The 24230-nt window shown below is 39.6% G+C and overlaps 1 protein-coding gene across 7 annotated transcripts; it reads left to right on the plus strand.

The window, feature by feature from the left end:
- Window positions 1-8495: 8495 nt before the first annotated feature.
- Window positions 8496-22870, plus strand: nod2 (nucleotide-binding oligomerization domain containing 2). Of its 7 annotated transcripts, XR_010330060.1 has the most exons (12): window positions 8500-8990; window positions 11176-11689; window positions 12915-13035; window positions 14421-16194; window positions 16545-16628; window positions 16926-17009; window positions 17984-18067; window positions 18644-18727; window positions 19392-19475; window positions 20909-20992; window positions 21485-22705; window positions 22738-22870. XR_010330060.1 is itself a non-coding variant. In XM_064335802.1 (11 exons), the coding sequence occupies exons 2-11, from the start codon at window positions 11204-11206 to the stop codon at window positions 21555-21557; spliced, it is 2958 nt and encodes a 985-aa protein (XP_064191872.1). In that variant the 5' UTR covers window positions 8500-8990; window positions 11144-11203; the 3' UTR covers window positions 21558-22870. The 7 variants fall into 7 exon arrangements, 5 of the variants coding, with proteins under 5 accessions (XP_064191875.1, XP_064191874.1, XP_064191872.1 ...); XM_064335802.1 differs by having other exon boundaries at window positions 11144-11689; window positions 21485-22870; XM_064335801.1 differs by having other exon boundaries at window positions 21485-22870.
- The last annotated feature ends 1360 nt before the right edge of the window (window positions 22871-24230 follow it).

Consider the following 24230-nt stretch of genomic DNA (forward strand, 5'->3'; position numbering starts at 1 on the left):
GGCTTTAAAATGGGAAATTTCTCTTGATATTAAAAAGCAGGGGTTTCTATGAAGTGAAAAATAAATGCACTCTATTTAGACGTCCTGGTCTAGCTTTTTTTCTGTGGGGTTGCCAGTTTCATAAGGTGCGTCAGTATGTAAGTGTTTTTCCAGTGATGTTTTAAATTAGGGAGAGTCAATAGCAACACATAAATTATACTGTAAATATTTTCTTCCAAAACAATCCTTCTCTTTTTTAAACTGCCATCTGATTTATGGACCAAAGTTTAATTGCCCTTCCATTGTAAAATCCAGGGGAAAAACGGAAACACATTGGCCATTTGTAAATCCAGCTGAAGATAATGAGAGAATGGAAAGTAAAACAACTGGATTCGATTTGTTCCAGATGTTTTTTTTCCCCCTCAGTGTGCAAGCATGTGTGTCCTTGTGTGCGTATTTGTAGCATATGTGTACAGAAAATGATTAATATGGTATAAACCGTAATAAACTATATAAAATAAGGGGTCAAATATAGGATCATTTTAGAGGAAAAGCCGCAATGATGAATAGACTTGTCCTGAAGGTGAAGCTGCTTGATAGCCAGCACCACAGTCACTATCTTCCTAAACAAAGGCATTGGTCCTGAAGGAACAGGAAGATCACTCCAATTTTGTCAGGGAAGAAAACACCATTTCTCTCTTTTATTCATACAATTAGCCTTTTTGAAAAATGTACCCAATGGAGACACCAGTCTCGGGGAGGTGAAAGAGTAGAGTGAGATGGGGAAGGATAATTCTCAAGGTGATGGGACGGAGAGTAACAGGGTCAACCAAAAAACTTCTATTGGTTTTAGTAATCATTGGGTTTGTCCTTTTTTGTAACATCAAAGGCCATTCTTGCTCTTTGATGTGGCAGCATGCTGTTTAAGGTACAGTCTGAATGGAGAGATGTCAAGCTGCAAGGTGCCTGTGTAGTTTATGTTGAGCACTGAAGAGGGGTGCAGATGAAAGGAGAAAAGAGGTTTTGATAATGAATGTCCAACAAGTAGGCAGCACCCACACAGTGGGAGAAACCGATAACCTTGAATGCCACTCCCAAAGTCTGCAAAATGCTGGAGAGAGAAATTCTCACTTGGAAAAAATTAATTACGTTTCACACTATTGGAAGGCTTTACACAAGCTTTAATATTTTGCCACTTAACCTCAAAGGCCATGCACACTTATGTGTTATATGTGCATACACTGTCTTGCACTGTCACCTTTTCCATTTATAAAAAATGGTGACTTTAAGCACTCTAAATCTGCCCTGCATTTATGGTTACCTCATAAGTAGGGCCACCACCTCCCCTTGTTTTTTTCCATGGTACTTCAGTACTTTGCCAGATATAGGTAGCGGTAGTCTCTTTGTGAAGCCACTTCTCAAACTGTTATCCCAAATGCACCACCTCAGTAATCAAAGTTGATAAAGTAATAGCCACTAGTTAAACACAGACAATGATTGACATCTACAGTTGAGGCCAAAGGTTTACATACACCTAGACTAACGATATTCAAACTCAGTTTTTCACAACTCTGCACATTTCATGTTACCATACATTTCTTTTGGCAAGTCAATTAGGGCATCTACTTTGTTTACATCTGAGGTCATTTTTAAAACAATCGATTAGAGACAGATTTATTTAAGCTTTAATTCACTATATCTGAATTCCAGTGGGTGAAAAGTTTACATGCACTTTGTTAGTATTTTGTGGCATTGCCTTTTATTTGCTTAACTTGAATCAAACGCTGAATCCACAAGCTTCACACAATACTTTTCCGGAATTTTTGCCCAATCCTCCTGACAGAACTGGTGTAACTCAGTCACGTTTGTGGGCCTAGGTTTTTCTTTAGCCTCGGTGTATGTAAAATTTTGGCCTCAGCTGTATATTTATAAGTGACACTCACATGTTAAATTCAGTTTGATTACTTACTACAATGAACATGCTACATGTTAGGTTTTGTAAGAAGCAGTAAGAAATGCCCAAATTAAAAATGAGAGCAGTTATGTAACATTTAACTTTTAACAAAAAATGTTAGATAAAATAAATTAATAATTCAACTAATTAACTAGTCATAGTCTTCAGTCAAGACCTTAAGTGCTGGGCTGAATGAAAAACCTGCTTTATATGGATGCATTTTTCTTTTTGCTGCAGTGGTACTCAGTCCTGGTCCTGTAGAGCCAGTCTGCTGGTTTTTATTTTTAAGATCAGTGACTGATTCAGACCCAAGAAACCAGTTGACCTGGATTAACTGTGTAATCATCTACCTTAACTGATCAATTGCCGCGCTACTCAAGTCCTGAGTAACAACGAAAGCCAGCAGACCCTGCAGCTCTCCAGGACCAGGACTGAGGAACACTGGTTCAAAGACATATTTTTCGCAGCATTTAAACTACCATCCATGTTCACTTTATTTCCTGACTCTACCATCATTAGATTAACTTATTGTTTAAAAAAAAAAAAAAATGTCTCAATAGAAACTCAGTTGTATTAGTCAGTCTTGAGTGTGCTGTTGGAGTGCCCATGGGGACCACTGGAGGATAACCATTGAAATACAAGTTTAAATCCCTGCAAGTCACATGGTGGAGACTAACTGGTGGCCCTATAGACAAGAGAGGGGGAAAAGTCTCTACCCTATCCTAACCTATGATTTTGTTAACCACTTCTGTTAAAGGTCTATTTGAGCCAAGAAAAATAGAATGTCTCAACCATTTTGTTTTTTCTCATCTCAAGACAACTTTGGAAAGAGAATATGTCCGTCATGGCAACTTTGACTCAGAGAACCCATAAAAAAAGTGGAATTAAAAGTTTCAGTCAAATTTTCCAGGACTGGATCTAAGCAAATTCCCTTTCAGAGCTATAGAGCTGTTTGTATACAATGTTTATGGGAAACTACCAGTAGGCCTGTAAAACCCTGCAGTTCAATGACCTTGGTTAGATCCTGCTCTCAGCCAGGCAGGAACAGTCTTCGAATGCCTTCATGACTGCATGTGTCATCCGTACTCCTGCCCTAGATAGCCTTACTTAAGTGCATTACAAACTGCTTTTACTTACTGTGCCCTCCTAACAGTATATTGAGAAGGCATGTACTAGGAATATATGAGAAATTACATCAACCTCATTTTCAACGTATGATCCAACCCCTTATCTAAAAGTAAATTCATGGGGTACATGCATACAGACTGTAAGATAACAGTATTGTGTCTTATAAGTAAACTATGTTATGAGGTTTCTGTATACAACATACACCTTAATAATAAACATTTCTGCACTTCTGTAAGTAACAAATTATACTTTATCTCTGAGTGCACTTGTATGATCAATATGATAATTTGTGAGGCTCGAAGAGTGCATTCATTCTGAAATAAAGCATTACAAAATCCCTCAATGAAACAGAAAATATTATTATATAAATTAAATACATTTTGTTTAAAATCTTAAGAACTGTAGGTGTGATTTTCCATGTGAAATGCAATGCAGATTCAATAAAGGAGAACAGTTACATAACCTAACTCTGCTAAGACAGAGAGTGTAGGTGGACGGAAATGTTCCAGTTATGCCACAAACTTTCAATGGGATTTACAGCTGGTCTTTGGTTGGGATATTCCAGACTACTGACCTTCTTGTTCTTGTAGTTTTTGTAATGAGCTCTGGGTCATTGTCCTGTCGAAACATGAATCTTGCAGAATGAAACAGGTTCTCCTCAAGGATTTACTTTTATTTGGTTCCGTCCATCTTTCTCGTATTGGAAATAAATGGGTTGCTTTTGTTTTGCACCAAAAAGTTAAACTTCAACTTCATCAGACCACAAAATCTTCCAGAAGGTCTCAGAATGCGCTGACTTGTCTTTATCTTCTCAATTTATGAAGTGCTGGTGGAATATTGGATAGTAATTATATTACAATGTAAAATCATCAGACTGGTTTTGCAGAGCATAATGGATTAGTTGTATGTGTAGCTTTACAATGAACGAAGCCAAATTGGGCTTCTTACAATAAAGATGAGTAACAACATATGCATTTAATGAAATGGGATGATTTCCCGCTTTTACAAGTTACATTCTCATTCTAGGACAAGTATTTGATTAAATCCAGTGTTCAGTTTGACAATTGGGTGGCTTAGCAGATAGGTGGGCACATATGCCTGGGAAATCCTCTGGAAAAGTATCTTTCTTCAAGTGAAAAGATTTACATCCCAACATTAGAGGATTGTTTATCCCAGAAGAGAACACTGCTCACCAGCACTTCTACAGTGTTTCTACTGTCCAGATTCATGCCAGATAATACTTTAAATGTGACCTTTTTGTATTAAATACTCATGTTTCCTTCATATATTACAAATGTTAATTTTAGAGTTGGATGTCTGCTAAAAAGGACAGCAATGTTATAATTTGGGTTACACAGAGTTAACTAAACAAAGGGAAAGAAGTGAACAGTGTGGTTGGATTTAAACTGCTAAGAAACGATAGAATACGTGAGAAATAGATTTTAGTATACTGTTGCTTTAAGGAAAACTTGCCTAAATGTGCAAATTAATTCAGTGACTGATCCTGTAAACCATACCTGGATTACATTTCTGTGGGAAATGGGAAGGCTTTATGATAGGAATATACAACATGCTACCAGGAGCATAAGACAATTTTACCACTAATTCCTGTGATGACAGCATAAAAGCATGTACGGAAGGGGAAATATTAATGATGGCTTAATTACACTTTTGTAAACTAGAAAATGCATCATAAAAAAGACTCTGAACACCCCTGTAGATGAGGAAATGCAGGTCTTGTCTTGTTTTTAGTGTGTTAATGCTCATGTACATTGTACACTAAAGCCGTGTTTCCACCGCAGGAACTTTCCCCAGGAACTCGGAACCTTTTGAGGAACTCAGTGCGCTTCCACCGCAGGAACCAGAGTGTAAATTAAGTTCGAGGGACTTTATTTTACCCCCAAAAAAGTCCCTGCTCGGGGGTAGTACTTTCCAAAAGTACCGGAACTTTTGGGGTGGGGCGCAAGTGCTGAATATTTTTGATTGGTCGACTACTCACAGTATTTTATTTCAACCGCCATTTTTAAAAATCTGCGGCCGCTAACCGATTTATTTTCATAATAATAACTTGAATTCAAACTTGTATGTTATGCGGCGCAGTAGCCTACTTTTGGTTATAGCCTGCCAACGTCTTGGAACAGATGAGAAATTAAGATTGAGGATTATAATGTGTGCTCTTATGTTCTTTTCTTGCTTTAGTATTCGTTTTATAAAATATTAAGCATTCGTACAGCAAATTGTTTATGACGTGTGCATGTTTTCTGCTGTTGTTACCAGTTATTTGTAGAATGTGAATGCATTCTGTCGTCTCGGATGTCAAGACATGAAAGTGAATGGTCGCATGAAAACATAATGAATGTGTTTGGCCTGTTATATCCTGTTTGTTGCATAACAATGGTCCAAGTCGAACTACCAACGAGAGTTTTGCTTGACAACGGTAAAATAATATGCCCAAACGGCCGCGGAAGAATATTATAATTTCAGGTGATTAAGTCGATAAAAATCAATAAATACTAAAGTAACCATATATAGTCATTGTTGGTAACCCGTTGTATAAGTGGAATAAACCCCATCCGGCTGTCCCGGTTATTGGAAAATAATGTACTTCAGTGGTAGTATGGGGTTACAGAAGAAATCATAGGACAGATGGACCGACGACGACGTCGCTTTTATATACGTCAGTGGACTAATTTGCCTAATCTTCGCTGGTCTTTAGACCGCGGTGGAAACGCAGACAACAATGGGCTGAAGGAACCTTTTAGTTCCTTGAAAAGTAGTTCCTGGGACTAAAAGTTCTGGGTACTTTGGGTGGAAACGCGGCTTAAGGCTTTCAATTTAGGTTGGTGATCTTTTTATCATTTTCTGCTTGGGACCAATAAAGTGAATGGAATTGACTGTCTAAGCAATATATACTGAGCAGAATCTTAGACAGTGGACCAGTGAATGCACCTGGAGCAAATATTGCAAGGGAAATGACAAATGATAAGCTTAGTAAAATGTCTCCACAGTTTGTAAATAAAACGTTACAAAAGTATTAGTAGCATGAAGGAAAGTTTTGCATTAAATAGACAGCCTCTAAGAGTTACAGGCTAGCAGTGAATTTCAGATAAAAACATTTACAGTGGCAAACTAAGCAGAACACCTAATTTTCTATAATGCAAATAATTCTGCTCTTTTTCTGATATTGCAGGAGTAACAAAAATGGAGGCGTCTGGAAAACTGGAGGAGATTCTTCTCTTTAGTAAAGAAGACTACAGTGACTAACCAACTACTTTGTACGTACATCAGTGAAAATTATGCAGAAATGGCAAAAAAAGAGAATTTAAAGAGAATTGAGAATTGTCCACATGAGAACTGATTAGCAGTCAAGGTAATTGCACAAATGTATGATTTGGTTGCAGAAATACCACTTATCAAAATGCATACCTAGAGTATGTTGTTCATTTTGTAAAACCTGACTGAGGCTTTCTCTTTAATTCCATTAGCCTAACACCCAGTTGAGTGTTTATAGGTATAAAATTGGCAGGTATAGGTATATTAATTTACTTCATTCACTGTAAATACTCTTTTTACCGAAAAAACAAGAAACACAAAATGTTCTGTAATTTGCTGCTTTCAATACCTCCCTTACTGGCCACCATGAGTATTCTCTTGGTAAGGTCAATTTTTTCTATCTTTATCCATATTTTGTAGCTTCTTTTGTTTGGAATTGAATTTATCTGATTAAGATTTATCTAGCTTGAGTCAAGAGTGTGAACACTCTTGAACTGCAGATCTGGGAAAAATAATTTTTGTTTCTTTAATCTGACACATTCTAATAATAATATAAAAATTAAGCATAAAAACAACTTATAAATGTTTATACTCTGCAAAATGATGGTTCAATGAAAACATCCAACTGTCTCTTGTGTAAAATGTGAAGCTCCTAGATCAGTGGTTCTTAACCTGGGTTCGGTCGAACCCTAGGGGTTCGGTGAGTCGGTCTCAGGGGTTCGGTGGAGCCTCCGCCGCAGAGGTCCACCCCTCAGTCTAGTCTGCATTATTACACTATTTTTTACTAAAGAAGGGTTCGGTGAATGAGCATATGAAACTGGTGGGGTTCGGTGCCTCCAACAAGGTTAAGAACCACTGTCCTAGATTAATAAAATTGCAATAGCTCCCTCAAGTGGCGGTTTTAAGAATCAGATTCTTCTTATCAACTTGCATCATATTGGGTTTAACAAAACATTTTCTGAGGACCTGTCTGGGTGCAAAGCTTGAGTGGTATGACGCTTTTTCTTATGGCCTAGCTCAAAAATGAAAGTTCTCACTCCTCAAGCCTTAACTAATGTACTTTTTGCACAGCAACATAATGTTTTGGTATGTAGGTGTAGTATTGTTAGAGGCTCATACTAAATAAGTTGTCTGAGAACTAAATGTAATTAATTAGAAATTTAACTGTTAGGCCATGATTTTAGGAATGACCAACCATGTGTATATTTAAGAGGAATAAAGAAAAGCCAGTATTTGCAAAAATGTTCAATCTGTGTTGATCTTTTTCATGTTTTATTTTCAACAGTAACACAGAAGTGGGAACCCAGTGAATCTTCTCCTTCATCTGACTTGTACACAGACTGAGCTGTCCAGAGAATATTGCAGTGTGTACTAAGTGCACAGATTCTTCCTTCATAGCATCAGGAAGATCCGACCCTTCCTTACCCAGATTTTGGTCAAAGCAGTAGTTCTCTTCCAACTGGACTACTGCAACGTGGCCTCCCTGCTTCTGCCATCAGGCCCCTCCAGCTCATCCAAAATGCTGCAGACTCTCAAAGTGTTCTCACGTCACCGCCTTCTTACATTAATCTCAAAACCTTGTTGCTTGCCTACCGGGTTGCTAAGGGGACTGCTCCAATTTACCTTCATGGGGTCATCAAACCTTACAGACCAGCTAGATCCCTTCATTCTGCAACCTCAGCACACTTGGCTCCTAACCCCTCTGTGTACTTGCACTGCCAGGTCACACCTGCTGTCTGTCTGGCCCTCCCCCCACATCGTGAAATGACCTCCCCTCATCAGTCCGATTCACAGAAACACTTTCCAACTGCCACCACACTCTTCAAACCCCACCTTGCCCCACTCCCAAAAAAAACCTCTCTAGCACTGACTACTGTGGCTGTGGTTAAAGATTGCACTTCTATTTTATTCTCAGATTGTGCATTTGCATTGCATTGCAATCTTTTTTTGCAAAGCTGCAATTATTGTTTTGTTAATGTGTAATCTTATATCTGTATTTTCCCAAACAGGCTTAACTAATTTACAGTCAATCTTCTGTTTTCGTATTTCTGGTTTCTGTAATTTTACCTTCCCCCTGAACTGAAACCACTATGCAATATGTAATAGTGAGTTCTGATTGGTCATATTTGAAGGAACACGATAAGAGGGAAATGAAATCTGTAACCGAAACAGGATGGGTACAGTCAGAGTTATTTTTTTAGTTCAGAATATAAAGGTATGCATTGTACAATATGACTATACTGTTCTAACAGTGCCAGATCATTCAATAAAATACATTATTTTTTAAATCAACACATAAACTGTATGGACATGTGAATAGGTTTTATAGATTAAATCTTAAAATCTTCAAATTCTAAATTGGCATTCTGTAGTAAATTATATGTTGCTGCTTATGACATCCCATGTGTTTTTCAGTGAATTCCATCTTTTACAATCGAGATGTAGCCTTTTCAAATCCAGACATGCAGTTTGCCACTCTCATTGAGTTGTTTAAAAAAAATCTTTTATGGAAACTTAGAAAGAATGAGGAAGTAGACGTAGCTGCTGTGAGACAATGGTTTGTGTGAGAAGTGACACTATTAGCGATCCATACAGTTTGGGCAGCATTGTGGATTCCTTCTCTTCCAGATCAATAAATGTGACCTCATTGTGAAATGTGAGTATGCTTTTACAATGGTCCATGGTCTGAGATTTACTTGATAACATTCTAATACAGACACCTGTTGATACATTATAGGCATTTTTTGATGATAAGCAATCCAATAGTGAATATACCATGCAAACTGCAATTTCAGTCAAGTTGTTGTCTGCTGGTGAACAGTGGATACAGTTTTTCTTCTAAAAGGTGTCAACATTATTTTCTGACAGGTTGTGTTGTACTCCAAGTGTTTTTCTCCAATTGATAGACTACATGTGCGTTTCTAATACCTACATTTATATTAATAAAACTGATTCTCAAATTAGTTCTTGCAGCCTCCATGTGCAAGTGTAATTTTAATTTATGAAGGGTAACAGGCTGGTACTAATTTGCGATTAGAGACTTGTAATGTCTTGTGTGGGGTGTAGGATTTGCTCTGATAGATTATGATAGATTATGAGTTTATAATAATTTATTATGATAAATTATGTCAGAAATATACAGTGTGCAAGAAAGAATATCCAGTATTCAGGGATTTTTAATGAGTCAATCCAAAGGCAAAAGGCTGTTGTTTTCTGTTATATTTACTGAGACAAGATTTCTTTATATTGATGTTTCTATTTTGAGTTTATTGATAGATATACAGGAAATCAGTGAGGTCTGAAAGTGTGGGCACCTGCACACTGAAACAAAATAATTTGTAGAAATTGATTCTGATTATGCATTATGTTAAAATCAGTGTAATGGGGGACATTTCTAAATATCCTTGATGTGCCTGTTTTTGTATCTCTCATTTCCTAAAGCATTCAATGGAATTATTTGGTAGTAAAAAGATATTCACACAAATCTAGGATGGTATGGTTTTTGTTATATATGTTAACATTTTTTACTACCCCTGAAGAAACACCAGAACAGAAAACACCTGCACACAAAGCTATGGTGTCAGGCCCCAGTACAGCCACACCATATGACAGGGTCATTATTTCTTTTCATAAAGTTTGAATGTTGTGAGATTTTACAAAAAAAAAAAAAAAAATGCTGAGCTGAAAATAATGATTGAATGTCTTGATCCCATGTGAGTAATGTTGCTGAAGCCTTCCAGTTTGGAATGTAACTTTTCAAGTCACACCAGAAAGAGGCGTTAAAAATACTAATAATCTTTTGTTAGTAATATGGTGCTTACCTTTGCTTTAGGAAACTTAGAGCTGCTTTAACTAATTGTCATTTTGTCAGTTCTTAGGCTAGTCCTTGACAAAAATGACCCACCCCTTCAGTGTTTTAACTGGGCATCACCCAATCAGGGTCAGTGTTTTCATGCAGTCCCCTGTTGGGAAGTCAAGTGTTCATAACAGCTGAGGAGAAGGTTAGATTTCTTTTGTATGATGTTTTCAGTTACGTTTTGGAGCACAAAAAATGTTTCTTTAGTTTTCTGGTGGTTCCTTAGGGCAGGCGTACATTATACGAGTTGTGGGCTCCCGACGTAACGTCAACTCGCAAGGTATGAGAGACCATTTCGGACTGATCCGACTGATCTATGTGCTCCCTGTTGTTTTTGACATGTCAAAAAAATTTGGACACAGTTGGCTTTAATTTGTTAGGTGTGAAAGGTCACGTGAGTCAATTATGTATTTCATTTCCCATTGACCACCCAGCAGGTGGCTCCATGTATGATGTTGTGCCCGCTGTGCTTGGGAGCTCGTATAGTCAATACTATCATCCAATCGGTTGTCACAATCAGAACCTAGTAAGTGTGGCAAGGAATCCGAGAAAATCATATAATGTACACCTGCCCTTAGTTGTGTGTTTGCTTAATTATTGCTTTCAAGCTGGTTTATTTTATTCTTGTTGTAGTAAAGTTGAAAGGGTAATACTTTGACAAAGTCTGGCATGCACACACATTAATTGCCCACATAATAAGCCCACCCCCCCAATCATATGGTAAGACAATTAAACTTTATTGTATCAAAACTGAATAATATTTATCCCAGTTAATGTCTATCACTTGAACATCTATGACTATTAAAAGAACTTAAAATTTATGTTCCCTTTGTACACTACAAGCCCACACAATTTGTCTCTTTAGGTCCAATTTGTTGAGACAAACATTTAGGTCTCACAAGAAGGATATCTGCCAGAAGTACACACAGTAAATGCAGGTTGTGTGAATGTAGGAACTAGTGCTGTCCCCTCCAATGTGACGCAGGGTTGGCAGACTCTGCAGAGGATGAGGAATGGGTGCAATGCAGCTGGTCCAGGGGCAGAGGGAGGAGCTGCTACAGGCCCTGTGCTGCGGAGGGTCTGCAGAGGGGCTAGAGAGCGTGATCGACCTGCTACTGGCCTGGGACCTGCTGACATGGGAAGACTACCAGGGCTTGTGCGCGCCAGTTCAGACTTTGAGCTCCAGAGCCAGGGGGCTGCTGGACCTGGTGTGCATCAAGGGAGAGTCCGCCTGTGCTCTGCTGCTGGCGGCATGTAGCCGGGTCTTCCCAGAGGCTCGGAAAGTGGTCCTGTCCTTTGGGGGCTGCAAGCCACCCCAAGAGGAGCAAGAGCCTCACCCTGCCACCGCAACCCAGGCCTTGAGGTGCCACAGATCCCTCCTGGTGAGGCGCCTGCGAGGTGGCATCACTGCTGCACTGAAAGCCCTGCTGGAGTCCGGCGTCTTCACGGCCTACGACTGTGATGAAGTGCAGCTGCTGCTTTACACCCCATCACAGCAGGCAAGAGATACAGATGTTTTTCGTATTTTCTTTTCAGTTTTTTTTTCAGACAGGAAGAAAGCAGAGAAGGGGATTGCAGTACAGAAAGGGTTGTGGCTAGAAATCAAACCCCCGTCCACACGGGGAATTCGTATATGGGTGTGTTGGCTGTCCTTTGGACTGTGCCACAGTCTCACTCCTGTGACAGAATAAAAAAGCTGATCCAGCATGCCTACATCAAGACATTGATGGAACCATATTCTAGTCATTCCCATGAGCAATTACTGTTCTCCCTCTTTGTATATAACATCAGCTCTTTGACTTCCACATGAATATAACTAGTCCACCACATCAGTTCTCTGCTTCCTTTGAATGCTTCTCTTTTTCAATGAGACTCAAAATCATGATGGGATCTGTGTCAAATGCATTCCCCACCAGCCTGTTATGTATGTTAGGATTAAAGTGTGAGAAACAGTTGCAACGTAAAATGATGTGTCCTGCAGGGTTTTAGCTAGAAAGAAAATTAACTAATTGGTGCTGGCATCAAACCCGGTCCTGAGGGTGGGGCTTTCCTGGGACTTCCCTGGCCAGTCCGACTTCGCCACTTAGGCGGACAGCTCACGCTGGTTATGGTTACGCTTAGTTCAGTTTTGTTTCTCTTTTTTATTTTTATTTTTATAAGACCAAGTCAGTCCCAACGTCCCATGCCAGTGCTATTTGGTGTTGCGCCGGTGCGATAATAAAAAGAACCCCAAAAATCCCAAGGGAGGCTGCCGGTGCTTTGGTGGCTATGTGGCGTGGTTATGGCCATGAAGATAAACTCAAAAACAGCCGTCTTCCTCTTAAGCCCACACCGGAGCTCTTCTTGACTCCGGGACTCCTCGAAATGAGGCAAACTCAACAAAATGCCACCAGCACTGCGCCTTACAGCAGAACTTGCACAAGTTTTGAAAACCCTTTCACATTAGCCTGCCATTACACCTGTCTTCCACACCCGCCATGTGCATTTCCCTGAGCTAAAAATAAATCATATGGGTGTAGCCCCACCCCCAGGACCACCTGGTTCACATCACTTGACGCCAGTTATGAAAGAAATGGAAAGAGTATAGGTGTGTGTGTGCGGATGTACTTGTGACAGGTCTTACAGTAAACTAGCCAAAGGTTATGTTACTCAGCCTTTATAGATCTTAGTATTATGTGGTTCAAAAAGTAATACTAACAGTAAATACAAACTTTTGTTTCTCAGGCAAGGCGTCTGCTGGACCTGGTACAGTCAAAGGGAGAGTCTGCAGCAGCCATTCTGTTACAGCACACCCAGACGTCTGAAGAAAACCCCACAACACCTGAAAATGAGGAGCATCCTGCAGGTGAAAATGAACTATCCTTGAAATATCCTTTAATTGTTGGACACAATACAAGTGTCCTGTATGATAAAACATGTTGCAGTGAAAATATTTTCAAATATTTCAATATTTTGAGTGTCCATTGTACTCTAGGTTTCGTCATCGTTCAATATATGTATAGTTGGGGAGATTAAGAGACTCATGTGCTCTACCACACTGGTTCTCAAACTTGGTCCTGGGGGACCCACTGTATATACTGGTTCTCATTCCAATTAGAATTACAATCCCAGAATTTTAACAGGGTATTTTTTTTTTCTTAATTTGGTGCTGTTCATGTTTATAGGGATTATTTACCCTCTCAAGCCACATTGTGTCAGACATTGTCATGCTTGCCGTGAAGAATAAACGTCCCATTGTGCTTATTGTGATATACTGCAAACAATCACATAAAGAGAAGTAACACAATTTTTTACCTGATCAAATTAAAGACTGAGGTGAATCAATAGGCTCCTAATTAGTTTGCTGAACATAGGTGTCTTAAACTTATTAACATCATACAGGTTTGGCATGTTATAATTGACTTTGAATTCTTGATTTTCTACCAAATGGTTACATTAATGGCCTGGTGTTTTCAAACGACGACTGAAGACTCACCTCTTCAGGCTGCACCTCTCCCCATCCCTCCCTTCCCCCCTGTAAATGACTAAACTTAGGGTTGTAACTAGGCAGCTGTTTCGTAGGTGACTTAGTTAATGCACCTGTCTTAACGACTACTTGTATTTTTTTTCCATAGATTGCGTTGTTGCCGTTCTCGTTGTTAGTGTTAATCAGTTTAACCATCAGGGTCCAAGTTGAACTATGCGGTTGTTCCCTGCACTTGGACCGGTACTTCTCTCTAGGGGTTTCATCATACTTGTTCCTGGTTATGGTTATACACTTTGTTGTACGTCGCTCTGGATAAGAGCGTCTGCCAAATGCCTGTAATGTAATGTAATGTAATGGTGTCCACATTTTCATCAATCAGGAGTCTCTTGATTCAGTCAGTCTTTGCCGATTAGGTAAAAAGTTTTGTCTTAATGTAATCATTTGCAAAATAGCATAATGTGACAATGGGACTTTTATTCTTCATGGCATGTATAGCTTTTTCTGGCATAATGTGGCTTAAAAGAATAAGTGTTCTCTCTAAACATGAATATCACCTTATTAATAGCTTGTTTAAATTGCAATTATGGTTAGAATGAAAACCACTGTACCGTGGTCCCCCAGGACTGAGGTTGAGAACCACTGCTCTCCCGGGAATAAAAATGAATTGCTGAATCTCAGGAGGATATGCCGTCTTACTATATCTATTCCCGCTTGTTGGATACTTGTGTAATTTGCTGTATTGTACCATATCCGTACCATTGCAGAATGCCTGCTGTACCAGAAGAAACTGAAAAGTTCACTGTCTGCTCAGTCACACTTTGTCAGCACTTATGGCGGCACGGGGAACCTGTCTTTGGATGACATCTACACAGAGGGGCTGCTGGAAGTGGCTCAGGGTTCCGGTGAGGCCCAGCAGCCCCTTGGCCTGGAGGACATTCTGGGGCATGCGGGCACTCTGAACGAGGAGGCGGACACGGTGCTGGTGTCGGGCGAAGCTGGGAGTGGGAAGAGCACCTTGCTACAGAGGCTGCTCCAGCTTTGGTCCCGGGACACGGCCCTGCAAGACTACCTCTTCCTCTTTTCCTTCAGCTGCCGTCGGCTAAGCGCAGAGGAGCGAGAGGTCTCTCTCAGGGACCTGCTCTTCATGCACTGCTGCTGGCCCGACCGGGGCCAGGACTTGATTTTCCAGTACATACTGGACCACCCGCACAAGGTGCTCTTCACCTTTGATGGAGTGGACGAGTTCAGGCTTGGCTTCTCAGATGAGCGGAGGCATTGCTGCCCAACCCAGTGCGCCCCAGTGTCCGTGCTGCTCTTCAACCTGCTGCAGGGCTCCCTCATGAAGGGCGTGCGAAAGGTGGCAACCAGCCGGCCGGTGGCAGTGACCCCCGTGCTGAAGAGGTACCTCCGAAAGGAGGTCTCCCTGCAGGGCTTTTCCACTGAAGGGATAGACTTCTTTGTCAGGAAGCACCACAGCGATCCCGCCGTGGCTAACCGTGTACTGGAGTCCCTGCAGAGCAATATGGCGCTGTTTGGGCTTTGTCACATCCCCGTCTTCTGCTGGATCGTCTCTCAGTGTAGCAGAGAGCTCCTGGGGGGTGGAACGAGTCCTCAAACCATCACAGACATTTACCTTATGGTCCTGCAGCACTTCTTTCAATGCCGCTCCTCAAGGCGGCTCAGCCCGGGTTTGGGGTGGGTGCAGGAAAGTGTGGGTGCGGTCATTCGCTTGGGCCGGGTGGCTCTGGGCGGTCTGAGGTCCTCCTGCTTCATGTTTTCTGAAGTGGAGCTTCAGAGATGCGGAGTAACAGAAGAGGACATCTGCACTGGGTTCCTAATTCACACCAAGGACCACTCATCCTCAGAGTGCAAACACTACGAGTTCCTTCATGTCACCATGCAGTGCTTCTTTGCCGCTCTTTTCATTGTCTTGAACGACAAAATTGGACGCTCTACCATCCAAGACCTCTTTTACCCTCAGTATTGGCAGGATTCAGTTCTGGCCAAAGTATGCTTAGGGCCTTGTCTGTCTGCTGGCTCCCAGAAGAGGGATCCTGACAGAGGTGCCCAGGAAGCTGAAAGGCCAAACCTGGAGATAACCGCTACCTTTGTGTCTGGGCTGCTGTCTCAGAGGCATCGAGAACTTCTCCTGCAAGCTTGCCCTGCCCCCACCCTGGACAGAAAGTGTACGCAGGTGGTCAGGGCCCTATCCAAGGGCATGCAGAAGCACTTCAAATCAATCCCCCAGCCCATTGAGGGTGAGAAAAAGAGCATGCACGCTATGCCGGAGTTCATCTGGCTAATTAAGTGCATATATGAGATGCAGGAAATTTCCGTTGCTAAAGATGCCCTGGCTAGGCTGGAGGTGGAACACCTGAAGCTGACCTACTGCAACATTGGGCCGGTGGAGTGTACTGCCCTGGCATATGTGCTACAGCACCTGAGGACCTCAGTGGGACTTCAGCTGGACTACAACTTTGTGGGCGATGTCGGCGTGGAGCAGCTGCTGCCCTGTCTGGAAATCTGTCACTCAATATAGTACGAGTAGAAATACCCGGGTTCTGCTATATTCATTTTTCATTAATAATAACTTTAACATAAGAATCTCTATAATACCCATTACATTAATATCCATAATAGGTCCATTAATTCAATCAATTAGTTGGTTGCAGGTTCATATCTGAGTTGTGGCACTGCCATTTCAAGATACTTAATCATCATTTCTTCAACACTTGCAGTTTATAAATGGATATTTGTATTAAAATATATGCTGTGTATGTCTACGAGCATCTGCTAAGCAAGTAAATTACATGAATATGCAGAATCTAATTATATACTAAAATCCACCAAAATTGGATTTGTTTTAACTTTCTTCTATGATTCACCAGTCTCAGGCACAATAACATATCAGATGAGGGAATCCGCAAACTGATTGACAAGGGTATCCAGTGTGAGAATCTCCAGAAGATTGCGTGAGTACAGCTTTGTGAGTAAATAATTAAAATTCCAAGTACAGGGAGAGGTATACAATGAGCTTTAAAAAAGACAAGTGGCCTTCACATACCTGTTTGACAGTGTATAGTTCATTCTTTCATGCAATGTACGGTAATATTATCAAGACAGAATCTTAAGCAAGGATGACTTACTTCCATTTCGCAAGGGTGTCGCAAAACCTGTCCAACAACTTCACACAAAAAAAGACTTGCAGAGGCCCAAGAGAGGAGCAATAGTCCATTGTGAAACAGATTCAATTTTGTCATTTCTTGCAGGCTCTTTAATAACAAGTTAACTGATGCCTGCACAAAGCACTTCGCTGAACTTCTGAAAAGGAAGCAACATTTTCTCTCATTAAGGTAATCTATAAAATGTTTAATTAATTTGAATGAATTGCGTAAGCAACCTCATTTTGACACACCAGGAAATATGACATTACACATTAATCATACCATAAGCTTATGAAGAACAGGATATATAGGTAGCAGTGGCCTCTGAGTAATGAATTGCATGGAAGTTGGCATGTCAAAAGAATTGGGTGTACCGAAATCATTCTTTTACTGGTCTTTCCTGTCTATCAACTTTAAACTGCTGCTTCTGCCTCACACAATATTTACAAAAGCTAGTTGGCTAACTCACCAACCCCATTTTGTGAAAACATGCTCTGTCTCCTGTATACATTTACAGCATCCTCAAGACATGAATTTAAATGTCAGAAAAAATGTTTTGTCTGTAGAATTGGTATGCTACATTGGCTACTTCATTAGCTATTAAGATACCAGACATCAACTGCTTATGTTTTACCGACCTATATCTGTTCCGTTTGTTTTCTTGGAATTGGTTAGATATTCATTTACCCTAATCAGACTTCTGACAAATGCAAACAGTGATCCATCACGTTAAACCAACAAAAGCGCCTGCCAACAAATGGCAACAGGCTTTGACACATAGTGCAAATTGTACACGTTGTTTGTAGGTGTTATTGTTATAATTGCTTTCATCAACAATGTGCCATTCTTACTATTGCAAGTATTAACATATTTCTTACTCCACAAGGGAAACTGGCAGGACAACTGAACAATGGCATCGTTTCAAGAAGAGAGTATCAAGCACATGCTCATTTGGCACACCCACTTTGAGAATAATCAGAGACTACTTTATGAGCTATAAGCACAGCCACTTCATGCTCACTTTGAGTGTCTCACCAATGACTGTGTTCTTTTGATATGACCAGCGATCTTCCTGAGGCTGTAGCTACCTATACCTGGAGAATATGAGATATAAATAGCCAAATTCCCATTGGCTTTCCTGATTGGCAAGATTTGTGTTGCAGGCTGGGAAACAATTACATCACTGCTGTGGGGGCAGAGCAGCTGGCAGATGGCTTGAGATCAAACAGATCACTGCAGTTCTTGGGGTGAGACAGTATCAGTGTTTCTAGCTTTGTTTTTTTAAGCCAAATTGACTGAATTTTGCATTGACTTGTGGGGCTGAAAATCCAATTGATATTTTTTGTTTATTAAAAAAAATGTATTAAAAACACAAGAGATAAGAATAGATGCATTCCTGAGCTGTCATGGCCATATATGTATTACCTTAATTTCATTAGTTTGTAAGAAGTGAGTTTTTGTATTGGCAGTTATGATAAGCCTTTTCCAAAAACAGTGTTAGCATTGGCTTATATTTTGGTTGCAAACCACCATGGCATCTTCTTTGGTGCCAGATTATGTGATTTTGGGCTGGAATTTTGAACTCAACATAGTAGCTCTAGAAATTATTGTTTCATAAATTACCCTCTATACTTTTTATTCCCAACCAAAAAGAATTTGGTATTTCATCCAAATGTTACTGTTAATTATTTAATTTAATTTTAATTTAGAATTTTATGAAGCTGGCTGAGAGTGGGCCAATTCTGGATTTTCGGTTTAAGAAATACATAAATTCTTTTAGTTTATTTTGTGCATCAGCAGTGTTGTTCTTGTGTGTTTCCTAGGCTGTGGGGGAACAAAGTAAGAGACCGGGGGGCAAAGGCACTGGCACAGGCTCTGCAGGAAAGCCCCAGTCTGGTGTGGCTCAGGTAATTATGGGTCTTTTCTGTTGTGACTTCCCATAATTTTTCAATAGTAAAAATTATGCATTTCCCCATGTTTATGGTATACTTATATAGCTGGGTGAGCCATGGAACAACTTTTCAAAAATGGCCAGGTCACAGACATGGAAAATCCATGAATGTGTTTATTTTCATGAGTAGTCTGTGGCTTGAACAGGTTTTTCCTTTTCCAACCGTACAAACCATGGTGATAACTTCTGAATTTACGCAATAGCTGTAGGTGTCTTTCAAAAAACCGTTGCACCTTTCAAAAAGGAAGTATCGGTAACCACAAAAAATACCATTTAATAGCATTGGGTTTTAAACCATCTGTTACTTGTTGAGTTATGAGACATTTACAAAATGTGTAGGAACTGGATTAAAATGTGAGTATATGTGTAAAGAAGCTTAATGACAATTATCATAAAGTTTTTTTTTCAAAACATGAATTCACAGTATAGTTTTTCATTGTTATTACATCTGTGTGCAACATTCAAAAATTTCAGTTCACTTTGTGGAAGCTGCACTTTCCCAATTTCACTGCTTTCTGTGTCCAAAAATGTATCTGCAAGCTGTAGGTCTCAATAGTGTGATGATCTTTGAGGCTCTTCAGTACTTCTTGTGTGTGCTGATCTTGTGCTGTTTCTTATAGTCTGGTAGACAATGGGATTGGTAGTGATGGAGCGTGTGCTCTGGCTGAACTCATCAGGAGCAGTAAGACCCTTGAGGATATGTGGTAAGTGCCTGAACAGTCTAAATGCTGACAGTGCAGTCCCAAGAGTAACGCAGGGGTCATTAACCCTGGTCATAATGAGCCACAAGTTCTGCTGGTTTTTGTTTCCATCCTAAAATCAGCAATGAATTCAGAACCAAGAAACTAGGTAGTGTGTGTTTTCTGTGCAATTCATATCATTCCAGCTGCATTTATTTGATTTGAATTGATTAAGTGCTTAGTAACAATGAAGACTAGCAGACCCTGTGGTTCTCCAGAACTTGAGGGGGGGGGGCATGTTTTAGTAATTATAAAATTTAATTCTTACTAAACCATAACCACGCTTGGTATGGTGTAATCACTCTTACTTCTGCTGCAGCTGAGCTATTCTCATTTCCATATAAATTCCTTTGAGCATTATAAACAAACTTCAAATTGCTGATTTACTTCCCTATATGCATTTTTAAATGACACTGTCACGGTACGGGGGGTGGGAAAAAACACGGAACTCAAAAAAGTTGATACAAACAAGACTTTACTAAAAAAAAAAAAAAAAACAGAACAAAGAGCCACGAGGGGCATAAAACGAAAACTAAAAAAATACAAAAAAAAAAACAGAACTACACCAGTGCAGAAAATAAACGACAGAAACGCACAGAAACACACAAGTGGAAACAAAGTAAGAAACACAAACAGGTCAAAAACACAGGCAGGTACATACGGTCTGAAACAAACTCAAGTCAGAAACAAACACAAGGAACCAGCACCCGAGTCAAGGGGACAAAGAACTTAAATAGACAGGGGGTAACAAGACACAGGTGAACTCAAAAAACAATCAAACCAGAAAAGGAGGGGATAACAAGACACAGGTGGGAACAATGATAGAATAACGAGACAACAATAATACAATTAACAGGGGGGAGCAGGACACAAAACAGAAGTGCCGCCATCTGGCGGCCCAACAAGGGAAACACAGACAGGAAAACACAGAACCATGACACACTCACTCAACATCAGTTAACGACATCAAACAATAGCTGCTGAAATAAGTTGTAGCAATACGGAGTACACCATAAAGCACAATGAATAATAAAAAATATTAAATTGTGAGATTGCAGGCAGGAGATTAATGAAACCTAGGAGTATACAGCAGGAAATTTAGTAAACCTTTCTTAACAGACCTCTATATGGAGATTTAGTAGAAGAGATATGTTTAGGGGACAAGTACAGTAGATTGTGCTTCACATTTTACAGTCTTACAAAAATTTAATGTGTGAGTGATTTGTATTGCTTTCCATGGAATATCAGATATGCCACTCTGTTTTAGTAAATATTTGTTACTTTAGAAGGCATATGGTTCCTCTTCATGATCCCTTGATCAAAGTATGAAACCCCTTACGTGCTACATTGTGAACTGTTGCTGTTCCCCTTATTCCTCATCTGCTCTCTCTTCACAGGTTAACCAAGAACTGCATTACTAGAGAAGGGGTAGAATATCTACTACAGGCACTGGAGAAAAACACCAGTGTGAAATCAATCTGGTGAGAAAACCTTTAGTTTAGAGACATGAGATCAAAGACCATTTAGAGGCAGCCAAAGGCTATTTTCAGACTACAGCTAAAAATAAACATTTAAAACAGCTTTTTAAAACAGTGTGAACAGCAATAAAATAAAATAAAAACGTGGAGTCACATCTTTTCAGTTCCGATTTGTACCATATCTGGATGTAGACATACTGTAAATGAGACATGTAGCCATGCAGCTTGCAATAGTTAGGGAACTAATTATATTCTTGTTCCTCTTCAGTTGACCATGCTTACATGTTTCTAAACTCTACTACACTTGCAATATTGTTGTGATAGCAGAACTGACTGCATGCTTAGAACTGGCTGTCAGCTAGATATATTTGTGAAAATATATGGACTGAAAATTTGACAGTGTTCCCTTACATGCAGCAGAATGACTTTTTATTACATAGGTTTTCAGCTAGCTTGAGATAACTCTGAATGTGAAGCAGTGCTGTTTTCATGCAGGTTGAGAGGTAATGAGCTGAGCCCAGAGGAAGTGGAGGAAGTCACCCAGAGAGAGAGCCGAGTAGTCTTCTGATGACATCACATCCTCTCTGACTTAGTCATAACTGCGGCTTCATGAACTCACTAATGGGAAGAGCTTGAACTGTCAGTTATCAGCTTGTATGATAGCCTCACTCATCTAGGAGTTCATGCACAGTGCGACCTTCACACTTCCAAGAACATAACCCACTAGTAAAATGTATCCTATCCTTTGTGTATTACTTAAAGAAATATTTTTAAAAGACTGTTTATATTTATAATGATTTATCTTGGAAAGGTTCTCATTTTGTATTTAACAGTATGATTAGGGATAAAAGCTCCATGTTTACATTGTGCAAATGATTACATAGAGGTAAGAGGTAAAACATTTATTTTGAACTGATTAAATTAAAATGAATCAGTTGCTTTGGAAATGATAATGAGCAAAATCTGCATTGTAGGTTTGACTCATTATCATTGACTTCTTTGAATTCTTCATTAAACCAAATGGTTAGTTTTAGTGCCCACATGTTCACCAATTGGGAGTCTGTTCATTCACCTCAGTCTTTAATTTGATCAGTTAAACAAACATACCTCTCTTTATGTAATCATTTGCAATGTTGCACAATTTGCAATATTGCACAATATTGTACTGTTATTCTTTATGACATAGCTATTTCTGACACAATGTAGCTTAAGAGCATGAATAATCCATTGAAACATGAAAAGTGCAAAGAATAAAAATGAGCAGCTTGTTAATTCTGGGATTGTAACTGTGGTAAAATAAAAAAACTTGCACACACAGGGCTCCCCAGGATCAAGTTAGAAAACCACTACTCTAGATAAAGCCTTCATATTTGGCAAGAAGAGGTTAAAATTGTGGATACATATCTTCAATCTCCACACTCACACACGGAGAATATTCATGACAAGATGTTTGCATAACAGTTGATATTTGGTGCCATTGTAACAGGAATCAAGGGGACTAACTTCCCTCAGGTTGATTTAGATTGTTTCATGAAATCAAAAGTTATGTCACAGTTAGCCTGCCTAGCCATTAGCCAGGTGATATTTCTGGTTGTCACATTTGGCATAGCATGTTGCATAAAAAGGTTTAATGTCACCCTTTTAGGAACATGACATTTGCTAATGTAGGATCTATGAAGCCATTATGTTATGTTTATGAAGGCATTAGGATGGCAGGTATGCCACTTTGCCATGTTATGCCTTGGCAGGGCAGCATTCCCCATACCTATAGAGCACATAGAGTTTGGCACTTTTCAGGGGTTCCTACAGAAATAACTCGACCCTCAGCCCTTAAAAACATTTCTGTACCTACTGACCTCACTCAATAAAGCTCCAAACTTGGGTGATTTTCAGTTTCTTTTTCCTTCCAAATACATAGCAAATGCTCCAGTACCATGATAAACAATTCTCCCCATTTAACATTTACTGTAGCTAAATCTGCTAATGACATTTCATCTTGAAACTAGCCAATGACAGTACACTTGATACCAGGCAAAATGACATTGCAGAAACTTTGTGGTCACTATCTTGGTTTTGTGTGGAAGCAAGCTTGCCAACTAATAACTGCCAAAAAATTAATAGTGTTTGCTTTTATAGCTTGTGAGGCAGAGAGGAATTCACAAAAAGAAGTGTTTGGCTTACCGGCTTTTATTGACCCATAAGCCTAACACAACAGAAATCTTAAAGAAAAGAAGAAAGAATCAATCTGGCAACCAAACAGTTCAAAGAAAACTTACATAAAACCACACAAAAACTGGCACAAACCCACCACACTGTGCATAGCTCAGCTTCCCCAAACACTGTCCGAATGCCGTCCCTTTAGGCCAGTGAACCAGGCCTTTTATTTGGCCCGGAGGTTAGGTAATGGGCCACAGCTGTCGTGATTATAAAGCATTGCAGCTGTGGCCATATCTGTGTGTGGGGCCAGTGCTGCCCCCTGGTGGACAGCACCCATACTCCCTTCATGGCACCACAAGATGTATAATATTTGTGGGAAGCTAATTCATATTTAATTTAAATGCATTCTCAATCAGTTTACATGTAAACCCCACATAATATTGTTTCATGATACAGACAGCTACATTTCTTCAAGGTAAGCCATAAAAAACTTGGACTTAAATTGTAACTGTTATTGTTCTTATTCTTTGACCAAAACATGGTGTAGCTATTAAGAGTTCTTTCCATTTTTGACTTGACAGAGTGTGAAGTGGCTTCCATTTTACTGCAAGCATTTAATTTACTGTAGCAACAGTGGCCTTGTTGAATCCATGCTGTTAAGAATTCAGGATTTTCTTGAGGCAAAGGTGGGACCTACCCAATACTAGTTAGGCGTACCTACTAAACATAAGTATGCTATTCCTTTTAAGTCTACAGCCAAAATATCCAAAGCCTCTTCAGTTCAGTACAAATGTCAATCTAAACTTTTTTAAATTAGTGCATGCATTTATTATACAGATAACAAAAATTGAAAGAAGCTGTTTTGTGGTCATTTTCTAATTTGAACAATGTGATTTTTATTTAGTAAAATGTGAACATTATCATTTAATGCATAATTTCCTGATTTTCTTAATCATCCCCAGTGTTTACTCTGCAGAAAAACAAAAAAGAGCTTAGAACTTAGTGCTATAGAAAGTAGTATAAATCTCCCTTTTGTCATTCACAATGGCATCAATAGTGCAGTTTCCATATGAAATGCCAACAA

Source organism: Anguilla rostrata, chromosome 5, assembly GCF_018555375.3.
Source record: "Anguilla rostrata isolate EN2019 chromosome 5, ASM1855537v3, whole genome shotgun sequence".
Lineage (NCBI taxonomy): Eukaryota > Metazoa > Chordata > Actinopteri > Anguilliformes > Anguillidae > Anguilla > Anguilla rostrata.

Bases quoted from the DNA above. Each gene is read 5' to 3' on its own strand.
- nod2 (XM_064335802.1), top strand. From the start codon at position 11,204: ATGGGTGCAATGCAGCTGGTCCAGGGGCAGAGGGAGGAGCTGCTACAG. The intron at 18,068-18,643 runs GTGAGACAGTAT...TGTGTTTCCTAG, and splicing joins AGATCACTGCAGTTCTTGGG to GCTGTGGGGGAACAAAGTAA. The intron at 19,476-20,908 runs GTAAGTGCCTGA...CTCTCTTCACAG, and splicing joins AAGACCCTTGAGGATATGTG to GTTAACCAAGAACTGCATTA.